Source organism: Heptranchias perlo, chromosome 43 (genome assembly GCF_035084215.1).
Source record: "Heptranchias perlo isolate sHepPer1 chromosome 43, sHepPer1.hap1, whole genome shotgun sequence".
NCBI lineage: Eukaryota > Metazoa > Chordata > Chondrichthyes > Hexanchiformes > Hexanchidae > Heptranchias > Heptranchias perlo.
Window position 1 is genome coordinate 3361858 of NC_090367.1, and position 23037 is coordinate 3384894.

Below are 23037 nucleotides of genomic sequence, written 5' to 3' on the forward strand. Positions count from 1 at the left end.
GCTAGCAACTCCTGTGCTCTCAGGCTGCTGCTAATGCCCCCTGTAGATAATCGGCCTTGACCACACTCCTCTGACCCCCTCCCCCACCAGCTGCGAATTACTAGTCTCCGCTCTGCATCTCCCTGCCCCTGGAGGCTTAAATGGGGAGCTGGGGGAGGAACTGGGCGGAGATTTGGCAGATGCAATACAATATTGGAAAATGTGAGGTTATGCACTTTGGCAGGAAAAAACAGAGAGCAAGTTATTATCTTGACGGCAAGAGACTGGAAAGTACTGCAGTACAAAGGGATCTGGGGGTCCTAGTGCAAGAAAATCAAAAAGTTAGTATGCAGGTGCAGCAGGTGATCAAGAAGGCCAACGGAATGTTGGTGTTTATTGCTAGGGGGATAGAATATAAAAACAGGGAAGTATTGCTGCAGTTATATAGGGTATTGGTGAGACCGCACCTGGAATACTGCATACAGTTTTGGTGTCCATACTTAAGAAAAGACATACTTGCTCTCGAGGCAGTACAAAGAAGGTTCACTCGGTTAATCCCGGGGATGAGGGGGCGGACATATGAGGAGAGGTTGAGTAGATTGGGACTCTACTCATTGGAGTTCAGAAGAATGAGAGGCGATCTTATTGAAACATATAAGATTGTGAAGGGGCTTGATCGGGTGGTTGCGGTAAGGATGTTCCCAAGGATGGGTGAAACTAGAACTAGGGGGCATAATCTTAGAATAAGGGGCTACTCTTTCAAAACTGAGATGAGGGGAAACTTCTTCATTCAGAGGGTAGTAGGTCTGTAGAATTTGCTGCCCCAGGAAGCTGTGGAAGCTACATCATTGAATAAATTCAAAGCAGAAATAGACAGTTTCCTAGAAGTAAAGGGAATTGGGGGTTACGGGGAGCGGGCAGGAAATTGGACATGAAGCCGAGTTCGGATCGGTCAAGGCCCTGTGGGTGGGGGAGCGGGCCCAGGGGCTGAGTGGCCGGGTCCTGCTCCTACTTCTTGTGTTCTTTAGATTTGAGGTTAGGATCAGATCAGCCATGATCTTATTGAATGGCGGAGCAGGCTCGAGGGGCCGATTGGCCTACTCCTGCTCCTATTTCTTATGTTCTTATGTAACCCGCTCCCTTCCCTCTCCCTGGTGCTGACTGTCACTGTATCAGGGGGATGTAATTTCCTTTTGCTGCCCTCCTCTCCTGGAGGTGCTGAAAGTTGCTGGGGGGACAGGTGCCCCCTGATGCCTCACCCCAGTCCATTCTTCACATGCAACTCTGCCAGGCTATTCAACAGTGAGGGCATCACAGCCAACATCCAATCCTGTCCATACACCTGCATTTTCCAGCAGGAGTCACTGGCCGGTGATCAGGGGAACGGGAATCCTAGATAATTCTCCCCTCCCTCAACTCAGGGGGGGGGGGGGGGAGAGGCGTTGGGAGTTTGCAAGGATCGCGCCTGGGGATATTTAACACAAGAGAGTGTGGGCTCGAGGAGAGGCAACTTCGATCGAAATAAGAATCCAGAGCAGCCTAAAATCTCAAATATTTATTTTAATAGATGTCTCTTTTTTTAAAGCTTCGATAGATTTGAAATAAACTCTCTTTTTTCGTCACGATCTCCATGGTTTAGTGCTCAGGACTCCAGTTTAGGGTCGGTCTGGTTTTTTTTTAAAAAGTGCTGTACAATTTAAAGCTGTATCCTCAGTCGTGCTGTGCTGCGTAACGCGAGTCCATAAAGCACCGGCTGGAGGCGGGCTCCGACTGAGTGTCTTCTTTCTTTTTTATTCTGCGGTTCACGTCACACGCAGATTTGAGTCTTAGTGCAGGGTAGGTCACCAAAATAAAAACGACGAGAGAAAAGTGCTAGGAGGTTCTCGAGACTTCTCCACTCCTGAATCCTCTGAGCGATCAGGAGGGAGGAGGCACTGGGGAATTCCGTTCATCCGACCTCCCCAAAGGCCGGCTGGTTTCCCAAAGTTTTTTTTTTCCCCCCTAGGAGCCCGAGTGAGGATTTGATTTGCTCGTGGCTCTCTGCCCGTGGTGTCAGTTTGCCAAGCTCCACGCTGAACTCAAACCGAGATTCCTCGGTGAAAATCTTCCGGGTAAACCTTGGGTAGGAGGCTGCTTATCAAAAAGTACTTTTCATTTTATCTTTAAATCGATATATAATATTTTTTTTTTGCAATTAAAAGAGCTTTCCTTTAGCATTGGTCGAGGTTTAGTGTCAAGGGTCAAGGGTCATGCCTTGTGGATGGAGTATTTCCCTTTCTGGAGCTGGCTGACGTACAGTTTGGTTTTGCTGCTGTCTGTCCTGCGGAGCCAGACCTCTCCTGTGCTGACGGCCGTAATCGTTGCACTATTGGAGGAGAAGAATCGAGTCGGTCAACAAAGATCCCGAACTTGGGGCCCAGGTCAGTGCGACCAGCCCCGGAGCCTAATCTGTGGTTAGTGTGAGACCCATGGTGGGTCTGGGCAGCGTGGGACCCTGAGTGGGCGGCTGCGCTGCTCCAATCTCTGTGGGGCAGGAGGATATCTGATCAACCCAATCCAATGCCTGAAGGGGCAGGAGACGATGAGTTCCATCATGTTGAGGCCATACCAATCGGGAAGGTCTCGGTGGCCCCAACCGTCGCTGAGGTCAACTAACTCAGCACGGAGCAGGGATCGAACCGGACACCTTCAGACACAGCAATCACGAACACAGGGTACCTGCCTGGTTCATTACAAGCGCTCTCAGGGGACCCTGGGCTAGCGAGGTTGGGGGATAAATCAGCCAGGGCTCCTGCTCCTGGTCGCTATACAATGAGTGACCCCGGTAGAAAAGCGTGCGAGAGAGTCCGCGCCCACAAGAGAGCGAGAGAGAGAGAGAGAGAGAGAGATGGAGTCCGTTCGCGCCCGCTCACAGGGGACAGTCCACCCGTGCCCGCGCGCAGGAGAGACAGTCCGCGCCCACGCGAGTGAGAGAATCCGTGCCTTCATCGGGAGGCTGGAGGTGGGGGGAGAACAGAGTGTAGAATGAGAGAGTGCTTACTGTGAGGGTGCCTCATCCTTTATCTCCAGTACGATGCTCTGCCCCTTGCTGTACCAGTCTCCCTCATAGAACAGTCTCCCATCCTCACACTTGGCCACGTACAAATGCTTCTCCTGTTTGGGCAGAACTGTGGAGGGAACAGACACGTTAAACTCTTCCACCCTCCGCCTCCCTTTTCCTTTGCTTTCCCAGAGTCTTTCTTCTATTTTGTTACGAGTCAACTTTGGTTACCGTTAGCCAAAACGAAGGCACTAGTAGTCTGGCTCAGCGGGTAGCACACTCCCCTCAGAGTCCGAAGGTTGTGAGTTCCAGCCACGCTCCAGGACATAGTTGTGAAACTCAGTGCAGTACTGAGGGAGTGCGGCACTGTCAGAAGGTACCGTCCTTCAGATGCCTGTTCAGGTGAATAGTAAAGACCCCACGACACTATTGGAAGAGCAGGGGAGTTCTCCCCGATGTCCTGGGGCCCACGTTACTCTCTCGACCAACACCACCGAGAGTAACTGGTTGGTCATGTTTGTGGGATCGTGCTGTGTGCAAAATGGTTTGCCCATTTGCCTTCCGTAGAACAGTGCGAAGTAATTGGCTGTGAAGCTCTTTGGGACCTTTCCGAGATGTGATTAGCAACTTCCTTGTTACAGATTGGAGGAATGTTACAGATTCTCAAACTCTGAGCGGAGTATAACAGATAATTTACTGAACCATGTGAGGAGCAGCAGTGATAGGGAGTGAGGGGCACGATGTACTCGTCCTCTGCTTGTGTGCATACGTCAGGTGGGGACAGGGTCAGACTCGGCTCGGACACCCCCTCCCCCTCCAACATTCGCTGCCTCAGCCCACACATGGAGGAATGGCCACTGGGGTACGGCAGGGGATAGTGGCCATGGGGGTACCTGCAGGGTGGGCAATCAGGACAAAACGGGGGGAGGGGGAAGAAAAAGTAACCGTGAGCTGAGCCATCTCCTCCTGGCCTGGGGTAATCCTTTCTCTCCCCTTGACAAGGCTTCCCGCTCCTGATTGCTGTTTAGCGACCCCTGTTGGCTCAGGTGTGAGGCTCCCCAGGGGCGAATATCCTGCCGAGACTCGCTGTCTGGGTTCTTATGTGAATAACAAACAGTTGGGTGGGGTACCAGAGGCAGCAGTCAGACCGCAGGGAAAGGGGGGAATTGGGGAAATTTATTTACACACCTCACAAGCCGATTCAGCACTACGCGGGCTATCTCAGACACAGAGACACTGCTGGTGTGGGAAATGGAATCAGGTCAGACAGGTTAGCACTCAGTGTTTACAATCAAAGGGGAAATGAGTTGTGGAAACAGTTCCATGGGACTGACACAGGGACACTGAAGTGGGCAGTGTAAGTGGGGTCAAGAGACAAGTGGAGGGGATTGTGGACTGAGAAGGGGTGGCGTAGCGGGGCGGGGCGAGAGCAGGCCGAGAGGGCGGGGGGCAGGGCACACTGAAGGTAGGTAGATGGGGTCGATCTACGAGAAAGGTACAGGCCTGATGGCCTTTTTCCATTGCTAAGAATTCTTATATAGGAGCAGGAGACCGCGAGAGGCAGAGAGAGAAAGGGGGTAGGGACAGAGGGGAGAGAGAGGGTGAAGGATATGGGGAGAAAGGAGAGAGGCAGAGGGAGTAAGGGAAAGCGAGAATGAGGTGGAGGCTGGGATGAATGAAGGATTCTCTATGAGATATGGTGCTCTCTGGACCCACCTGTGTCACCCAACAGCTGGGACGCTGCCTTTGCCTTCTTACCATGGGCTGCTTCAGGGCCTGTACCTGGGGAGCAACCGAATGAGACAGTTATCTAGAGTCACTTTATATACAAACCCTCCTTATACAGAGCCTCCAATTTACATGGCTACACAGTCCCTGATATTGCGCTCTCTCTGGGTGACCCTGAATACACAGTCCCTGACATTGCGCTCTCTTTGGGTGACCCTGAATACACAGTCCCTGATGTTGCACTGTGTCTGGGCGACCCCGAATACACAGTCCCTGATATTGCGCTGAGAGGGGCCCTGAATACACAGTCCCTGATATTGCGCTCTCTCTGGGTGACCCTGAATACACAGACCGTGATATTGCGCTGTGAGGGGCCCTGAATACACAGTCCCTGATATTGCACTGTCTCTGGGCGACCCTGAATACACAGACCCTGATATTGCACTGTCTCTGGGCGACCCTGAATACACAGTCCCTGATATTGCACTGTGTCTGGGCGACCCTGAATACACAGTCCCTGATATTGCACTCTCTCTGGGCGGCCCTGAATACACAGACCCTGATATTGCACTGTGAGGGGCCCTGAATACACAGTCCCTGAGATTGCACTCTCTCTGGGCGACCCCGAATACACAGACCCTGATATTGCACTGTGTCTGGGCGACCCTGAATACACAGTCCCTGATATTGCACTCTCTCTGGGCGGCCCTGAATACACAGACCCTGATATTGCACTGTGAGGGGCCCTGAATACACAGTCCCTGAGATTGCACTCTCTCTGGGCGACCCCGAATACACAGACCCTGATATTGCACTGTGTCTGGGCGACCCCGAATACACAGTCCCTGATATTGCACTGTGTCTGGGCGACCCTGAATACACAGTCCCTGATATTGCACTGTGTCTGGGCGACCCTGAATACACAGTCCCTGATATTGCGCTGTGAGAGGCCCTGAATACACAGTCCCTGATATTGCGCTGTCTGGGCGACCCTGAATACACAGTCCCTGATATTGCTTTCTCTCTGGGCGACCCTGAATACACAGTCCCTGATATTGCGCTCTGTCTGGGCGGCCCTGAATACACAGTCCCTGATATTGCACTGTGTCTGGGAGACCCTGAATACACAGACCCTGATATTGGGCTGTGAGGGGCCCTGAATATACAGTCCCTGAGATTGCACTCTGACTGGGTGACCCTGAATACACAGTCCCTGATATTGCACTGTGTCTGGGCGACCCTGAATACACAGTCCCTGATATTGCGCTGTGAGGGGCCCTGAATACACAGTCCCTGAGATTGCACTCTCTCTGGGCGACCCCGAATACACAGATCCTGATATTGCACTGTGTCTGGGCGACCCCGAATACACAGTCCCTGATATTGCACTGTGTCTGGGCGACCCTGAATACACAGTCCCTGATATTGCACTGTGTCTGGGCGACCCTGAATACACAGTCCCTGATATTGCGCTGTGAGGGGCCCTGAATACACAGTCCCTGAGATTGCACTCTCTCTGGGCGACCCCGAATACACAGATCCTGATATTGCACTGTGTCTGGGCGACCCCGAATACACAGTCCCTGATATTGCACTGTGTCTGGGCGACCCTGAATACACAGTCCCTGATATTGCACTGTGTCTGGGCGACCCTGAATACACAGTCCCTGATATTGCGCTGTGAGAGGCCCTGAATACACAGTGCCTGATATTGCGCTGTCTGGGCGACCCTGAATACACAGTCCCTGATATTGCTTTCTCTCTGGGCGACCCTGAATACACAGTCCCTGATATTGCGCTCTGTCTGGGCGGCCCTGAATACACAGTCCCTGATATTGCACTGTGTCTGGGAGACCCTGAATACACAGACCCTGATATTGGGCTGTGAGGGGCCCTGAGTACACGGTCCCTGATATTGCGCTCTGTCTGGGCCCTGAGGGACTCCACACATCCACTGACCAAGACCCATTGAAGCCTCTTCACTTACCATCTGATTTTCTTTTTTGCTGGGTGACGACTGCTTTCGCCTGCAAGAGAAGGAATAGATTCATCTCCTACCCAACACACCATTCTACTGATCAACAATGACAGGATTACTCGTTACACACACTCGCCAGCTTCTGATACTGACCGCCTACAGCAAGACCAGGGCCCACCCACAGCTCAAACAACCCTCCACCCTGAGAAATGTGATCTCCCTTCTCCACTGAATCTTTTTGGGTTGTCTGGCTGGGACCACGAGTGAACAAATGGATACGATGGCGGCAGAGCTTTCCCAATATGCGCCAGGCCAGCAAAAGCCCTAGAGGGACTGTAAGGGAGCGATAAAGGCTTTTTATATTCCACCTTCAGCCCACACATCACCTTCAGTCACATCCTTCCCCATTACACCCTACCTCACTGGCTCCTTGCCCACTGCCCTCGGGGCAAGGACGCTCAGGAACCTGCTCGCTGGCTCCAGTAGCACAGAGGGAAACCCAACCTCACAGCACATGTGGAAAAAGCACCTCTGGGGCAATTGCTAATGGGAGGATAGGAGAACCCCCTGAAAATGCACCCTCCCTGCCCACCCTGCCACTCCACCCACCAGGTACCAGACTGACCCCAGCTCCTCACATCAACACTCCCCAACAACACACACATTTTAGGACTCTGGCAGTGGCTGGGAATTTATGCGGAAAATCGCAGGCAGGGCTCTTCCGGATTTCCGACAGGCACCGTGGCAAACGAGGGTCCCCATCAGCAGCACGACATCACCCACGCCCAGTGAGTCTGCAGACCCTCCCTCTCAGAGAGCTTGAGGATTGAGGAAAGTGCGGGGAATCGGGAGGGCACACCGAACAGGAAAGCGCTGGGAAAGAGGAGAGTGTAAGGAATTGGGAAGAGTGTAGGGACCTGGGAGAGCGTGGGATGGAGAAGGAGTGGGGAACGAGCAGGGGGTAACACAGGGAACAGGGACATGGTGAGGAATCAGAAGAAGGGAGGATGGAAAGAGCGCGAGGAGCAGGGAAAGCACGGGGAACCGGAAACATGTGCAGAACTAGGTAAGTGCGGGTTAACAAAGTGAGTGCGGGTAACTGGGAGAGCGTGGGGAAATCGGGAGCATGAAAGGAAAGGGGAACGAGGGGAGCGCGCGGGGGGAGGGGGGCACAGGGCTTGAAGTGCAGTTGAGGTTGAAGGTGCAGTGGTCAGCAGCAGATTTTACCTTTTTGATTGCTGCCCAGTCCTCCAAGATATCGATGTCTCGTAGCATGTAGACAATGTACGGTCGTGCACTGATGTTAAGGAATGAAGACCAGAGAATATTAACCCTTTTCTGCCCAGGCTGCTTAGAATTCCCCTTCCATCCCACACCACACCCTGAGAAAGAGGAACAGCTGTCCAGTTAAAGGAATATAAGCTCCCCTCAAGTGAAAGGAAGAAATAACTTGCATTTCTATAGTGCCTTTCTCGAACTCAGGTCATCCCAAAGCCCCTTACAGCCAATGTAGTACTTTTGAAGTGTAGTCACTGTTGTAAAGGGTGACACACCAGATAAAAGACTGGCATTTATACAGCAACTTTACCAGGCCTCAGAAACACCTCAAAGCTCTTTACGTACAATGAATTGATCAGAAATACAGTGACGCTTGTTATGCAGGGAAACAGGGCAGCCATTTTCTGCACAGCAAGATCCCACAAACAGCATTGTGTTGAATAACTTGTTAATCTAGCTTTTGAAGGAAAGGGGAGGAAGGTAATGAGGGGGAAGTAGTTTAGCGAGAGACTCAGAGCTCAGGTGAGTAGTAGCTGAAAGATCGACCTGCCCCTTGTTACTGGAGCAGAGGGCGTGGGAAACATCCCAGACCAAACGGGGAGGGCAGGCAGACTGGCCCCCAGGAATTGTGAGAGAGTGAGAAGTGATTGGTCTGCTGGGAAATCTCTGCTCTCTGAAGTACAAGATACCATAATTTAAATATAAAAACAATGAAGCACCCGGCTCCTTTAAAACAACGGGGTCTTCGTGGAACACTTTGACTGCGCTGCACTAACTCCTGCTGCTGCTAAAGATACCTTCTACATCAGGTAGCTGACAAAAGGACCCTCGTTACACAGAATCATGCAATCAGCAATAAAAAAAGCAAGAAATTCCCCTTTATACAACGCCTCAGGATGTCCCAAAGCCAACAGGCAGTGAGGTACTTTTTGAAGTGCAGTCACTGTTGTAATGCAGCAGCCAATTTGCGCACAGCAAGATCCCACAAACAGCAATGTGACAATGATCAGAGAATCTGTTTTTTTTTTAAGTGATGTTGGTTGAGGGATAAACATTGGCCCCAGGACACCGGGGAGAACTCCCCCCTGCTCTTCTTCCAATTGTGCCGAGGGATCTTTTACATCCACCTGAGAGGGGCAGACGGGGCCTCAGTTTAACGTCTCATCCGAAAGACGGCACCTCCGACAGTGCAGCACTCCCTCAGTACTGGCAGTGGGGAGTGTCGGCCTCGATGATGTGCTCAAGCCCCGTAGTGAGGCTTGAATCTTCGATCTTCTCACCCAGCAACGAGAGCGCTATCACTGAGCCATGGCTGACGTCTAAAGCCAGGACATCTTGGACTGTTGTTTCTTATCATGTGACGTGTCCCGATCTTTGGCACATTGTGTGGGCACCTCTGCTACCAAGCCAGCAAGTGGTTGGTGTGTTCCCAGACTGTTCCAACGTGCTGGTAACCATGTTGCCAGGTGGGAGGGAGTCTTTCCTCCCCAGAGGGAGATACTGCAGTCTCCACTCAATCCACGTTTGGTACAATCAGAAAATCTGCACCGCAGAGTCGGGGGAGCAGGGGACAGGGAGTGTTCCAATTAACCACTTTACACAGAGGATGGGGAATACATGGCATAGACCGTGGGGAGGCAGTGGAGAGGGACAGCAGCAACAGGGAACTGGCTGGATACCTGGCAGAGAAAGGGGGTTGGGGGGGCGAAAAGAGTGCGAGAGAGAGATCGAGAAAAACAGGGGGGGGGGGCCAATGGGGTGAAGCTGTGAAACTGTGCTGGTGATGCAAAGCCTTCTGAGGTGAGAGTGTAGGTGGTGATAGGGGGATAATATGATAATCCCCACCCTCCAACCATGCTCACCGCCAGCGAGGCCCTGGGTCAGCTGGGGAACTTCACAAAATGACCCCCATGTAACCAAACAGCGACCATCGGAGTGCAGGGGGACGCGGGCGGTGTGGAAGGATATCAGACACAGTCGCTGCCTTCTTCTTCTTCTCTGGTTTTAAGGGGTCGAACTTCTTCTTGTTCCGTTTCCCTCGGGCCTCTTCATTCCACCATTCTGACAAAAAAAAAGGAAACTGTTCAACTGAACGCAATTAACTGAATCTGCTCCGTCTCCAGAAGGTAAGCGGCAACGATGGAGGCCATTCGGCCCATTCTGCCCGTCCTTCCATTGGAACCTACAGCCCCCATCACAGACTGCCTCTTGAATCACTCCAGAGTTTATCCTCCACTCCCCTACCCAGTATCACTGTGTCAAGAAGTGTGTCCTTTTCCCCCGTCTGTCCTCTGTCTCCTTGCCCCGCGGTTGTGGTTTAATCTGAAATATTGACCCTTTCCGATAGTGTTTTAATCACTTCCACAAGGTTAGCTCCAATTCACCTCTCTCAAGGCTGAAGTGTCCAAGTTTTTCTAATCTTCCTCCAGAATTCAGTCCCTAGGGATCAGCTCCCGGCCATTCTCTGCTCTGCTCCGCTCCAAGGACTTAGACGTTACCTTTGTGTCTTGGAGCCCAGGACTGAACACAGTATTCAGTGCAGCCTGACTGGAGCACTGTACATGACTTATACTCTCCTGCTCTGGCAATGTAGCTCTACACTCAGTGAGCTCTGGTGTAGGGGCCAGTATGAGTTTCTGCAGCCCGATCTCTCTGCACCTGCACTGTACACCATCACAGCCACACAATAATATTGGCCATCATCCCAGTGCAGTCACCATCCCATCCCTCCCCTCCCACCTCGACATTTGCCCTCTCCCCTGAAGGCACACTAACACAGACCAGGGGCTTGAACCAGGTCAGAGCTTGGCGAGTTAGCCTCAGGGCCCCTGGGATAGGCAGAGGCGAGATCCACCATACTTGCTGGTCACTATTCAGTGACCAAGGCTCCACAGTGAACCTGTGTGGACACTGGATAATGCTGGGCTGCGATACAACGCCCCTCCACCCCAGATCAAATAACCCCGCCGTCTCTCACTGAAGAACACCCACTTGGCTGAGGTACCAGATGGGGGCCGGTGCCCATGGAACCCGTACCTCAGCGACTGCCAACGCCTCCAGGATAGATTGGGGGGGGGGGGGGGGGGGGAATTTAGGGAGAAATAGGAGACAACAGGCAGCTGAATACTGACCTGAGGTGAGGTCTACGCTCTGCTTATCCTCCTCCAGTCGCTGAATTCGCTCCAACAGCTCGTTCCGCATGTTATCGAACAGCAGCAGCTTCTCGCTCTGAACCCACCGTCAAGAGAGAGAGAGAGAGAGAAAAGTCAGCCATTTTTGACATTTTATTATGTTAAAAGGTGAGATAGAAATGCAAATTGTTGATGTACCAGACGGCACTCCTTGAACTGTTTTTTCCCAACAAGGGGAGAGGAAGAGAGGGAACCAGCAAAGAATAATTAAATGTGCATTTCTCAGCTGTGTTTGGGATTTCCGTTTAGTTTGGATGATAATTCTCTCTCGCCGGAGGGATTAGAATGAATTAGAAGAGGATGTGGGCCCTGTTGTCCCACCCTCCCCACTGCCCTTACCTCCAGGTGTTGCCGAGCTCCCTGCAGTTCACACTCGTACCGGTTTCTGATCACCTCCAAACACAGATCTTTATACACTCCTGTCAGTTGCAGAATTAGGACAAGAGTTAATCTCTCCAACGTGTAGTGTGTCCTGCCCATAAAATCACCCCAAGCCAATCTCCTGCACAGCCAAACCCCTGCCCACAGTAAAGCCCGCACCGCCCGCCCTGCTCAATAGCTGCGTTCCGCCTGCAATAAACTCCTCCGCCACATGATGCAAACCAAACAGCCCATACAGTGCCCTCCACCTTAAGACGCTGTGGTGACTGGGCCCCAACCAGAGGCTGGGCAGGATTCAGGGTGCTGTGGAAATCACACTGGGACACTTGTACCGTCCTTTGTGATATTCAGGTCACACACGTTGGGCTGGATATTGGGCTTGGTTTTCCCAATTCCTCCTCTTCTCATGTAGGTGCCAACTCATGCTGGGGTTTGTATGAATCAGTTCCACACCGGGTGATGTACGGACGCCTTTGTTTCTTGTGGCTCTCCCTAACACAAACTTTTAATCATATCTATGCATTATTAATAATCCTGTGTGGGGCACACACTTCCTGTTGTCGCGATTTTTGGTCACACTTGCGTGACAACATTTACCACTGTACTTTACTATGTCAACATTTACCATTCAATTTTGCTATGTCAACTGTCACACTGCAGTTACAGGCTCTGGTCACTAGGTGGCTCCATGCAGAGTATTTCTGAAATCTCTCTCTCACTGTGACCTTCTTGTATATTAAAAATGTCAACTGACCATGGGCCTAAAATACCCTCCCTCCCCCACCGACACACAGCACACAACCGCGCCCCCACAGCTCCAGTTTTGGGGGTGTCACCCCATTGATGCCACCGTTACCTGCTACCTCAGTTCTGATTTTCATGTTCTTCTGCAGGACAGCCAGGGGCTCCAAGTACTCGGTTGCTTTCCCGGCGATCACCTCGTCCAGTTTGGCTTCAACCTGGCTCAGCCTCTCCTTGTACAGTCTGCAAAAGAGAAGCTGCCGATTTTACCCCCTGTTCCCATTTGACTTTCTCAGAGTTAAATCCTCTGCCCAACTTTTACCCAGCAACTTTTCAAAAAGGGCACCAAGTATTTCTTCTCTGGTTTTCGCCCCCCCTTTCCTAAAGCTGCAGACTCATTATGGGGTTCCACCCTCCAGTGGTCACTCTTCACGTGAGCCTAGATAGTTAGTCATGGCTGACTATTCAACTGTGGGCAGCATCACAGCCCCAGCCTGATTATGTGTTCAAGCCCTGGAGTGGGGCTCAAACAGACAACTTTCTGATTACGAGAGGAGAGTGATACCGACTGAGAGATGGGGGGGGGGGGGGGGGGGGGGGGGAGAGGTTGACTCCGCTCTTAATTGCGCCCTAGCCTCACACGTGAAGAATGGTCCCTTGGGCAATGAGCCAGAGAGCGCAGTACAGCCTGTGCTCAGCAGGAAGCCGTCGGGAGAGGAGAAAACTGGAAGAGATATCTTCAAAAGAAACAAAATCAGCATACTGTTCTTTCAGATCCGTGAACTGCTTCTCCAGGTCCGACATCTCGTCCAGACACTCGGTTCGGCGTCGCTCACAGTCCTCGTCGTCCATCTCTGGAAAATGGAACGTGCCCGAGATCAGATCAATCCGAGTAACTCAGAATCAAACAGCTGCAACTTGGCTGTTTTATCACCTTGCTGAAATTACAGCACAGAAACAGGCCATTCGGCCCAACTGGTCTATGCCGGTGTTTATGCTCCACCGAGCCTCCTCCCTCCCCTCTTCATCTCACCCTATCAGTATAATCTTCGATTCTGTGCTTATCTAGCTTCTCAATGTCTCAACAATGAATGAGTGAAGTGCATTGACTGGTGTGCAGGCAGCCATCCTGTACAGCATCATCCAGAAACAGCGGTGAGGTAAATGACCACTTCCTCTGCTTCTGGTAGTGTTGGTTTGGGGGAGGAATGTGTGCCCCAGTTCACCGGGCAGAACTCCCCGCTCTTCCCCCAATAGCCCCGTGGGATCTTTAACATCAGGCAAATCGGGTCCTGGCCCAACCCCTCATCTCGGACAGTGCAGCACTCCCTCAGTACGGCACCGGAGCATCGGCGCAGATTGTGTGTTAGAGCCCTGGAGTGGGGCTCAAACTCTCAACCTTCTGAGTACGAGGGGCGAGTGATGCCGACTGAGAGAAGGTGGCACACAATTCCATCAGTAGGGGAGGAGCTGTCACATCGACCCCAGTTACAGTGTCCGCTTCCATGTCCTCTGATGACTTAGTCCACAACGTTATCACCCTGTGGGTGAGAAATTTCCTCTCCCCATTCCCCCCACCCCCGATTCCCTTCTTCCTCTTTAATTTCCTCATTATTATCTCTGAAAGTCGAATTTTCACCAGAGTGAATAAATTAAATTAAATTAAAAACACCCAGGATGGATGCAGAATTCGTACTACCTCAAGTAATAGTTTTATTGTTTGTTCAAACCTCACAATTCTGTATAGCTTTAATTCCATGTCTTAAATATGCACGTTCACACTCACGCAGGCTCACACAATGATACAATGAGTTCCTCACTGACCTGAGCTGTCCTCGCCCTCCTCCTCAGATACAGAGGTAGTGGCGCTCTCCTCCTCCGAGCTCTCCTCATTCTCCGGAGAATCTGGCTCAATTTCCTCCTCAGCCTTCTCCTCGTCCTTTTCTTTGTCTCCCTGCGGCTGCTGCCCAGGCATCGTCCTTCAGGGGAAATACAACACGGCAACAAAGCACAATCAGTACATCTGGGTTATGACATTACACGTATACGCATGTGTACCCCCGTGATATACAGTGACAGACCTGTCCCCACCAGTACTGTACCTCCTTGATATACAGTGACAGACCTGTCCCCACCAGTACTGTACCCCCGTGATATACAGTGACAGACCTGTCCCCACCAGTACTGTACCCCCGTGATATACAGTGACAGACCTGTCCCCACCAGTACTGTCCCCCCGTGTTATACAGTGACAGACCTGTCCCCACCAGTACTGTACCCGTGTTATACAGTAACAGACCTGTCCCCACCAGTACTGTACCAGTGTTATAGTGACAGACCTGTCCCCACCAGTACTGTACCCCAGTGTTATACAGTGACAGACCTGTCCCCACCAGTACTGTACCCCAGTGTTATACAGTGACAGACCTGTCCCCACCAGTACTGTACCAGTGTTATACAGTGACAGATCTGCCCCACCGGTACTGTACCCCAGTGTTATACAGTGACAGACCTGTCCCCACCAGTACTGTACCCCAGTGTTATACAGTGACAGACCTGTCCCCACCAGTACTGTACCAGTGTTATACAGTGACAGATCTGCCCCACCGGTACTGTACCCCAGTGTTATACAGTGACAGACCTGTCCCCACCAGTACTGTACCCCAGTGTTATACAGTAACAGACCTGTCCTCACCAGTCCCGTACACTAGTGTTGTGCTGACATTCATTTGCAAGGTTAGGATTCACAATTGTACTTCGTCAAACCTGTAACTCAATCATTTGGGGAAGTCACACTGATTTCAGTTTACGAATATTTTGCTGTCTCTCAATCTTACAAAGAAACCCCTGCTCCGTGTGTTTTAATGATCTGTCTCACTCTTTCTGATCACAAATCTCTCTCCCAACACTAAGTGCACACTGAGACCGAGCGTCCTTCACAGACGAGTGTCCTTCACAGCTCAGGTATGTAAACTTCACCCATGCACCATTACGGACACTGAAATTCTGGTCACAAAATCGATATTGCTGCAGCTCAGGGCTTTATTTAAAGCCATGTTTACCAAAAATTACACTGTTATTTTGTTGAAAAAAAAATCAAAATACGTTTTGAGTGAAAATAATTTAATTACAAAATTAAGAATGAATTTCTCTTCAGTTCAATTAAAAATCGAAATGATTTTAAACGAAATGAAAAGCTTTTAAAATTAAACAAATCTAAATGGAAAAAAATTGGAAAAAAGCACTTCATTGGGTGTAAAATTCTTTGGGACGTCCTGAGGTGGTGAAAGTCGCAAATTCTTTCAAGTCTTTCTTTCTGGAAAGAGGTTTGAACCCACGACCTCTCTTTTTAAATATATTTTAAATACAATTAATTTTAAACATTGTAAATATAAATTGCAAATGACAGGAAATAATAAATTAAATATACAGCCTTTAAAAACTGGAACAAAATTAAAAATGTAAAGAAAAGTGAAATAAAAATCTTTTAAATTAAAATGAATATTTTTTTAAATGAAGCCTGTATGTTTTTAAAAAAGTGAATTTTTAAAAAGAAAAATGATCTTTAAAAATTATTTAAAAATTTAAAAGCCAATTCAAAGTCAATATTTAAAATGAACTTTTAATATCTGTAAAACATTAAAACTTAAAACCCAAATAAATTTAAATTGAAGAAAACTAAACAAAGTTAATTATGAATATTTTTTTTAAAGTTAAAACCCAAATAAATTTAAATAATTTAAATTGAAGAAAACTAAACAAAAGTTAATGATTTTTTTTAAAAAGTTAAAACCCAAATAAATTTAAATAATTTAAATTGAGGAAAACTAAACAAAAGTTAATTATGATTTTTTTTTAAAAACTTAAAACCCAAATAAATTTAAATTGAGGAAAACTAAACAAAAGTTAATTATGAATTTTTTTTTTAAAAAGTTAAAATGACCAATTGAGGGGGATGGAAATATAGATTTTTAAAATGAAAAATAAATTCAAAGTCAATATTTAAAATGAACTTTTAATATCTGTAAAACATTAAAACTTAAAACCCAAATAAATTTAAATTGAAGAAAACTAAACAAAGTTAATTATGAATATTTTTTTTAAAGTTAAAACCCAGATAAATTTAAATAATTTAAATTGAAGAAAACTAAACAAAAGTTAATGATTTTTAAAAAAAAGTTAAAACCCAAATAAATTTAAATTGAGGAAAACTAAACAAAAGTTAATTATGATTTTTTTTAAAAACTTAAAACCCAAATAAATTTAAATTGAAGAAAACTAAAAAGTTAATTATGAATTTTTTTTTTAAAAGTTAAAATTACAAATTGAGGGGGATGGAAATATAGATTTTTTAAAAATGAAAAATAAAAAGAAAGTTTAATTTAATATATTTGAACCAAAAAAAAAGGTAAAATTCCTGTTTAAGAAAGTGAAACTTTAAATAAGGTTTTTTTTAAAAAAAATAAAGTGACTGTTCCTTCAAGTGAGAGAATTCACATTGAAATATTGTTTTAAAAGAGAAACTTTGAATAAAAAATGTTCTTTAATAAATATAATTGAGAGGGTTAAAGGTTAAAGGGGGTCACTCACCTCTCCGAGTCCGCTCCACGCCAGGCTCCTCAAAGAGTCCAGTTTATCACCGGGGGATCAAATTAATGAGTTGGTGTTTCTTTCTTTTTTTTTTAATATAACAAACTGAAGAAAAATATATATATATTTATATTTATTTTTAAAAATAAACCGGACAGCCTCGCTTTAAGAGTAACGGTCACCGGGGTCTGGAAGGTTCCAGGAGGCTGTGTCCGGCTCGCCGCTCGGTCGCGGTTGAAAGGGCGGAGGCGGGAGCGGGATTGCTCTGATTTTAAGTTAAGTTGAGTTGAATTCTCTCCCTGTTTTTTTGTTTTTTTTTTGGGGGGGGGGGTTCCGAGCAGGTTTATTTATCTCTTCGCTTTCACTCCGGAGCTTCCAGGAACTTTCAGAACAGGAAGTGGAAGGAGGAGGCCGCTGACTTGACTTGACTGACAGCCCGCTTGGCCAATCGGACAGGGAGTTGAGGGCGGGCTGAAGGCTTCTTCGCTCCAATTAGGGAACTCCGCACTCGAGGTGGTGGTGGAGGACGCTGATTGACAGCCCGCTTGGCCAATCGGATTGCGGTTGAGGGCGGGCGGGGGAGCGCTTCTTCGCTCCAATCGGGAGCTGCGCGCTCAAAGGGGGGGGGGGGGGTTGGAGGACGCTGATTGACAGTCCGCTACGCCAATAAGACAGCTGGTTGAGGGCAGGGCGGGGGGGGGGGGGGGGAGAAAGGCTTCTTCGCTCCAATCAGGAGCTCCACACTCAAGGGGGTGTTGGAGGACGCTGATTGACAGCCCGCTTGGCCAATAGGACAGGGAGTTGAGGGCGGGTTGAAGGCTTCTTCGCTCCAATCGGGAGCTCCACACTCTCGGGGGGTTGGAGGACGCTGATTGACAGCTTGTTGGGCCAATAGGACAGGTAGTTGAGGGCGGGGTGAAAGGCTTCTTCGCTCCAATCGGGAGGCTCCGCACTCAAGGTGGGAGGACGCTGACTGACAGGCTACTTGACCAATAGGCGAGCGAGTGGAGGCTTTTCCGCTCCAATCGGAGGCTCCGGACTCACGGAGGGGGCGGGAGGACGCTGATTGACAGCCCGCTTGGCCAATAGGACAGGGAGTTGAGGGCGGGTTGAAGGCTTCTTCGCTCCAATCGGGAGCTCCACACGCTAGGGGGGGGTTGGAGGACGCTGATTGACAGCTTGTTGGGCCAATAGGACAGGTAGTTGAGGGCGGGGTGAAAGGCTTCTTCGCTCCAATCGGGAGCTCCACACTCTCGGGGGGTTGGAGGACGCTGATTGACAGCTTGTTGGGCCAATAGGACAGGTAGTTGAGGGCGGGGTGAAAGGCTTCTTCGCTCCAATCGGGAGGCTCCGCACTCAAGGTGGGAGGACGCTGACTGACAGGCTACTTGACCAATAGGCGAGCGAGTGGAGGCTTTTCCGCTCCAATCGGAGGCTCCGGACTCACGGAGGGGGCGGGAGGACGCTGATTGACAGCCCGCTTGGCCAATAGCCGCTTGGTGTCGTCGACAGTGCTATCGAGCGGCACTTACTCAATAACCTGCTCACTGATGCTCAGTTTGGGGGAAAAAAGATCCAGAGGTGAGGTGAGAGTGACTGCCCTTTACACAAGGCAGCATTTGACCGAGTGTGGCACCAAGGAGCCCCAGTAAAATTGAAGTCAATGGGAATCAGGGGGAAAACTCTCCAGTGGCTGGAGTCATACCTGGCACAAAGGAAGATGGTAGTGGTTGTTGGAGGCCAATCATCTCAGCCCCAGCGCATTGCTGCAGGAGTTCCTCAGGGCAGTGTCCTAGGCCCAACCATCTTCAGCTGTTTCATCAATGGCCTTCCCTCCATCATAAGGTCAGAAATGGGGATGTTCGCTGATGACTGCACAGTGTTCAGTTCCATTCGCAACCCCTCAAATAATGAAGCAGTCCGAGCCTGCATGCAGCAAGACCTGGACAACATCCAGGCTTGGGCTCATGAGTGGCAAGTAACATTCGCGCCAGATAAGTGCCAGGCGATGACCATCTCCAACAAGAGAGAGTCTAACCACCTCTCCATGACATTCAATGGCATTACCATCACCGCATCCCCCACAATCAACATCCTGGGGGTCACCATTGACCAGAAACTTAACTGGACCAGCCAAAAAAACACTGTGGCTACAAGAGCAGGTCAGAGGCTGGGTATTCTGCGGCAAGTGACTCACCTCCTGACTCCCCAAAGCCTTTCCACCATCTACAAGGCACATGTCAGGAGTGTGATGGAATACTCTCCACTTGCCTGGATGAGTGCAGCTCCAACAACACTCAAGAAGCTCGACACCATCCAGGACAAAGCAGCCCGCTTGATTGGCACCCCATCCACCACCCTAAACATTCACTCCCTTCACCACCGGCGCACTGTGGCTGCAGTGTGCACCATCCACAGGATGCACTGCAGCAACTCGCCAAGGCTTCTTCGACAGCACCTCCCAAACCCGCGACCTCTACCACCTAGAAGGACAAGGGCAGCAGGCACATGGGAACAACACCGCCTGCACGTTCCCCTCCAAGTCACACACCATCCCGACTTGGAAATATATCGCCGTTCCTTCATCGTCACTGCGTCAAAATCCTGGAACTCCCTTCCTAACAGCACTGTGGGAGAACCGTCACCACACGGACTGCAGCGGTTCAAGAAGGCGGCTCACCACCACCTTCTCAAGGGCAATTAGGGATGGGCAATAAATAAATGGCCAATGAGGAGCTCCGCACTGAGGTAGGCGGGTGGAGGCCACTGATTGACAGCCCGCTTGTCCAATCGGAAAGCCAGTTGAAGGGGGGGGGAAAGGAAGGTTTCCTGCTCCAATCAGGAACTCCACCCTGAGGGCGGGGCCTTTTGCCGTCCGACGAGGTGGTTGACGGCGATCAAGATGGGCACCGCGTTTAGTATGACTGAGTACTTCCACCTGCAGCATGGGTTGACTGGGAGGACTGCAATTGGGAGGACAAGGGGCATTTTGAGTTTCAGACTGGACTCATTGGATTGAATGAACAATGTCCTCATGTATTTAATTTTTGATGTGTCATAGTATGGTACGGCACAGAAGGAGGCCATTCGGCCCATTGTGCCTGTGCTGGGTCTTGAAAGAGCTGTCCAATTATTCCCACTCCCCTGCTCTTTCCCCATTAGCTCTGTAAATTTTTTCCCTTCAAGAATTTCTCCAATTCCCTTTTGAAAGTTATTATTGAATCTGCTTCCACCGCCCTTTCAGGCAGCGAATTCCAGATCAGAACAACTCGCTGCGTAAAAAACATTCTCCTTTCTCTCCCCTCTGGTTCTTTTGCCAATTATCTTAAATCTGTGTCCTCTGGTTACCGACCCTCCTCCCACTGGAAACAGTTTCTCCTTATTTACTCTATCGAAACCCCTCGTAATTTTGAACCCCTCGATTAAATCTCCCCTTAACCTTCTCTGCTCTAAGGAGAACAATCCCAGCTTCTCCAGTCTCTCCACATAACTGAAGTCCAGCAAGCCTGGTATCGTTCTAGCAAATCTCCTCTGTGTAGGAACAGGAGGAGGCCATTCAGCCCCTCGAGCCTGTTCCGCCATTCAATTAGATCATGGCTAATCCAAATCTTAACTCCATCTACCTGTCTTGGTTCCGTAAACCTTAATATCCTTACCCAACAAAAATCTATGCCACTCTCTAACAATTAAATCATACATTTGGTGTTCCCAACTCTTATTTACAAACAGTCCCCAATATTCACTGGGTGATTGAGTCTACTTGTCTAACTGCATATGGCTCTGGTCTGCACTTAGTATCCCATGTTGAAGAATCAGACCCAAAATTATCTCAACCCCCGCCCCCCCCCCCCCCCCAAGACATTGATATAGCCCCTGGACTGTCCTTACTCTGTCTAATACATCGTCAGATTTTCTGATTTTGGTCCATCAATTCTCACAAGACAACTTCCACCCTGTCTGCTCAAACAATTCGGCCGTTCCATTCACAGACTGTCAATCCCATCCCATGGGGCAGTCGCTATCACTCTCCCCTCTGAGTCAGAAGGCTCTAAGATTGAGCCTCACTCCAGGGACTTGAGCCCACGATCCAGGCCGACACTCCAGTGCTGAACCGAGGCAGCGCTGCACCGTCGGAAGGGCCGCACGTTAGGTGAGATGTGAAAACCGAGATTCCTCAGGTATACGTCCCACCCAAATTTAAATGCCCCACCTGAAGCATTTTTATAAAAATCCACCACTCCACGGGAGTTAGGAGCAAATATGGAGTTTTGGAATTGCTGCTTTCGAGAAATGTCTGTCCTTTTTTTATTTGTTCATGGGACGTGGGCATCGCTGGCATTTATTGCCTGTCCCTAATTGCCCTTGAGAAGGTGGTGGTGAGCCGCCTTCTTGAACCGCTGCAGTCCGTGTGGTGAAGGTTCTCCCACAGTGCTGTTAGGAAGGGAGTTCCAGGATTTTGACCCAGCAACGATGAAGGAACGGCCGATATATTTCCAAGTCGGGATGGTGTGTGACTCGGAGGGGAACGTGCAGGTGGTGTTGTTCCCATGCGCCTGCTGCCCTCGTTCTTCTAGGTGGTAAAGGTCACGGACCCTGTCCAGTTTTTTAATCTCCCTGGCCCAGGACTGCTGCACGCTCCCGCCAACCTCAGGCGAGATCAGATAACTCAGCTCACAAGCCAAGGAGGGTAAAGGTTTCTAGAAATGCTGCACTAATCAGTGTGTGCTGACATACCGAGCCCTTGTGAAATCCATTCAGCTCTCTGTCTCCCCGCCCTTTACTGACAGGCCTACAGAATCGGCTGACTGAGCAGAACCGCCAACACGGTTCAAGAGTTTGTGGGTTGAGGCGTTGGGGCTAGTTCTAGAATCAGAGAGATCGGGGTGTCCTGGCACAAGAAACACAAAAAGTTAGCATCCAGGTACAGCAGGCAATCAGGAAGGCAAATGGCACTTTGGCCTTTATTGCAAGGGGGTTGGAGTACAAGAGTAGGGAAGTCTTACTACAATTGTACAGGGCTTTGGTGAGACCTCACCTGGAGTACTGTGTACAGTTTTGTTCTCCTTACCTAAGGAAGGATAGACTTGCCTTAGAGGCAGTGCAACGAAGGTTCACTAGATTGATTCCTGGGATGAGAGGGTTGTTCTGAGCTGAGATTGGGTGAAATGGGCCTATATTCTCTGGAGTTTAGAAGAATGAGAGGTGATCTCATTGAAACATTAATATAGATTTCGAGGGGGCTTGACAGGGTAGATGCTGAGAGGTTGTTTCCTCTGGCTGGAGAGTCTAGAACTGGGGGGCATAGTCTCAGGATAAGGGGTCGGCCATTTAGAACTGAGATGAGGAGGAATTTCTTCACTCAGAGGGTTGTGAATCTTTGGAATTCTCTACCCCAGAGGGCTGTGGATGCTCAGTCGTTGAGTATATTCAAGGCTGAGATGGATAGATTTTTGGACTCTCGGGGAATCAAGGGATATGGGGATTGGGCGGGAGAGTGGAGTTGAGGTCAAAGATCAGCCATGATCTTATTGAATGGCGGAGCAGGCTCGAGGGGCCGTATGGCCTACTCCTGCTCCTGTTTCTTATCTTCTTGTGTTCTTATGGGAACTCAAGGCAGATGTAGGGAAGGGGGCAACGTAAAGGGCCACACATTTAGATAGACAATGTGTCTGTATGGTATCCATGGCAACCAGGTGCCATCTTTCTTTTCGCTCCTCTCATTTCACCATGGATAAGTATTAGGGAGGTGAAGTTGGGGGAGGAGGTTAGTGAGGGGAGGGGATTAGTTAACAATATGGTTATGCTGATAGGGTCAGATGAAGTCGGGTGGGAGGAGGCTCGCGTGGAGCGTAAACGCCAGCCCGGACCAGAATGGGCCGAACGGCCTGTTTCTGTGCTGTAAAATTCTATGAAATAACGGTACTGAGATTCCAAAGGGAGAGAGTAAGGCCTGAGGCCTAACTTTACGAAGGAAAACTCGCCACGTGCTGAAGTTAACCGCCCTGCTAGTGCTTTCATCAGAATCTTTAGGCCTGTACCTAGCCCTCGAAGGGTTAAAGGGATAAATGGGCTTCCCGCCTCCATCTCATACACACACACAACAGCTGGGGAATGAGGCACTGAACAGTCAT

The 23037-nt window shown here is 49.5% G+C and overlaps 1 protein-coding gene across 1 annotated transcript; it reads right to left on the reverse strand.

Annotated features, from left to right (window-relative positions):
• Positions 1-1521: 1521 nt before the first annotated feature.
• Positions 1522-17314, reverse strand: LOC137306419 (breast cancer metastasis-suppressor 1 homolog). The gene is made up of 12 exons (XM_067975601.1): positions 16907-17314; positions 14141-14295; positions 13080-13170; positions 12432-12559; positions 11534-11613; positions 11135-11231; positions 9972-10064; positions 7953-8017; positions 6735-6774; positions 4736-4801; positions 3020-3146; positions 1522-2344 (listed from the first exon to the last, which is right to left on the reverse strand). The coding sequence occupies exons 2-12, from the start codon at positions 14289-14291 to the stop codon at positions 2227-2229; spliced, it is 1056 nt and encodes a 351-aa protein (XP_067831702.1). The 5' UTR covers positions 14292-14295; positions 16907-17314; the 3' UTR covers positions 1522-2226.
• Between the last annotated feature and the right edge of the window lie 5723 nt (positions 17315-23037).

Bases quoted from the DNA above. Each gene is read 5' to 3' on its own strand.
- LOC137306419 (XM_067975601.1), bottom strand. From the start codon at position 14,291: ATGCCTGGGCAGCAGCCGCAGGGAGACAAAGAAAAGGACGAGGAGAAG. The intron at 13,171-14,140 runs GTCAGTGAGGAA...TCCATTTTCCAG, and splicing joins GGAGGGCGAGGACAGCTCAG to AGATGGACGACGAGGACTGT. The intron at 11,232-11,533 runs GTAAGGGCAGTG...CGGTGGGTTCAG, and splicing joins GAGCTCGGCAACACCTGGAG to AGCGAGAAGCTGCTGCTGTT.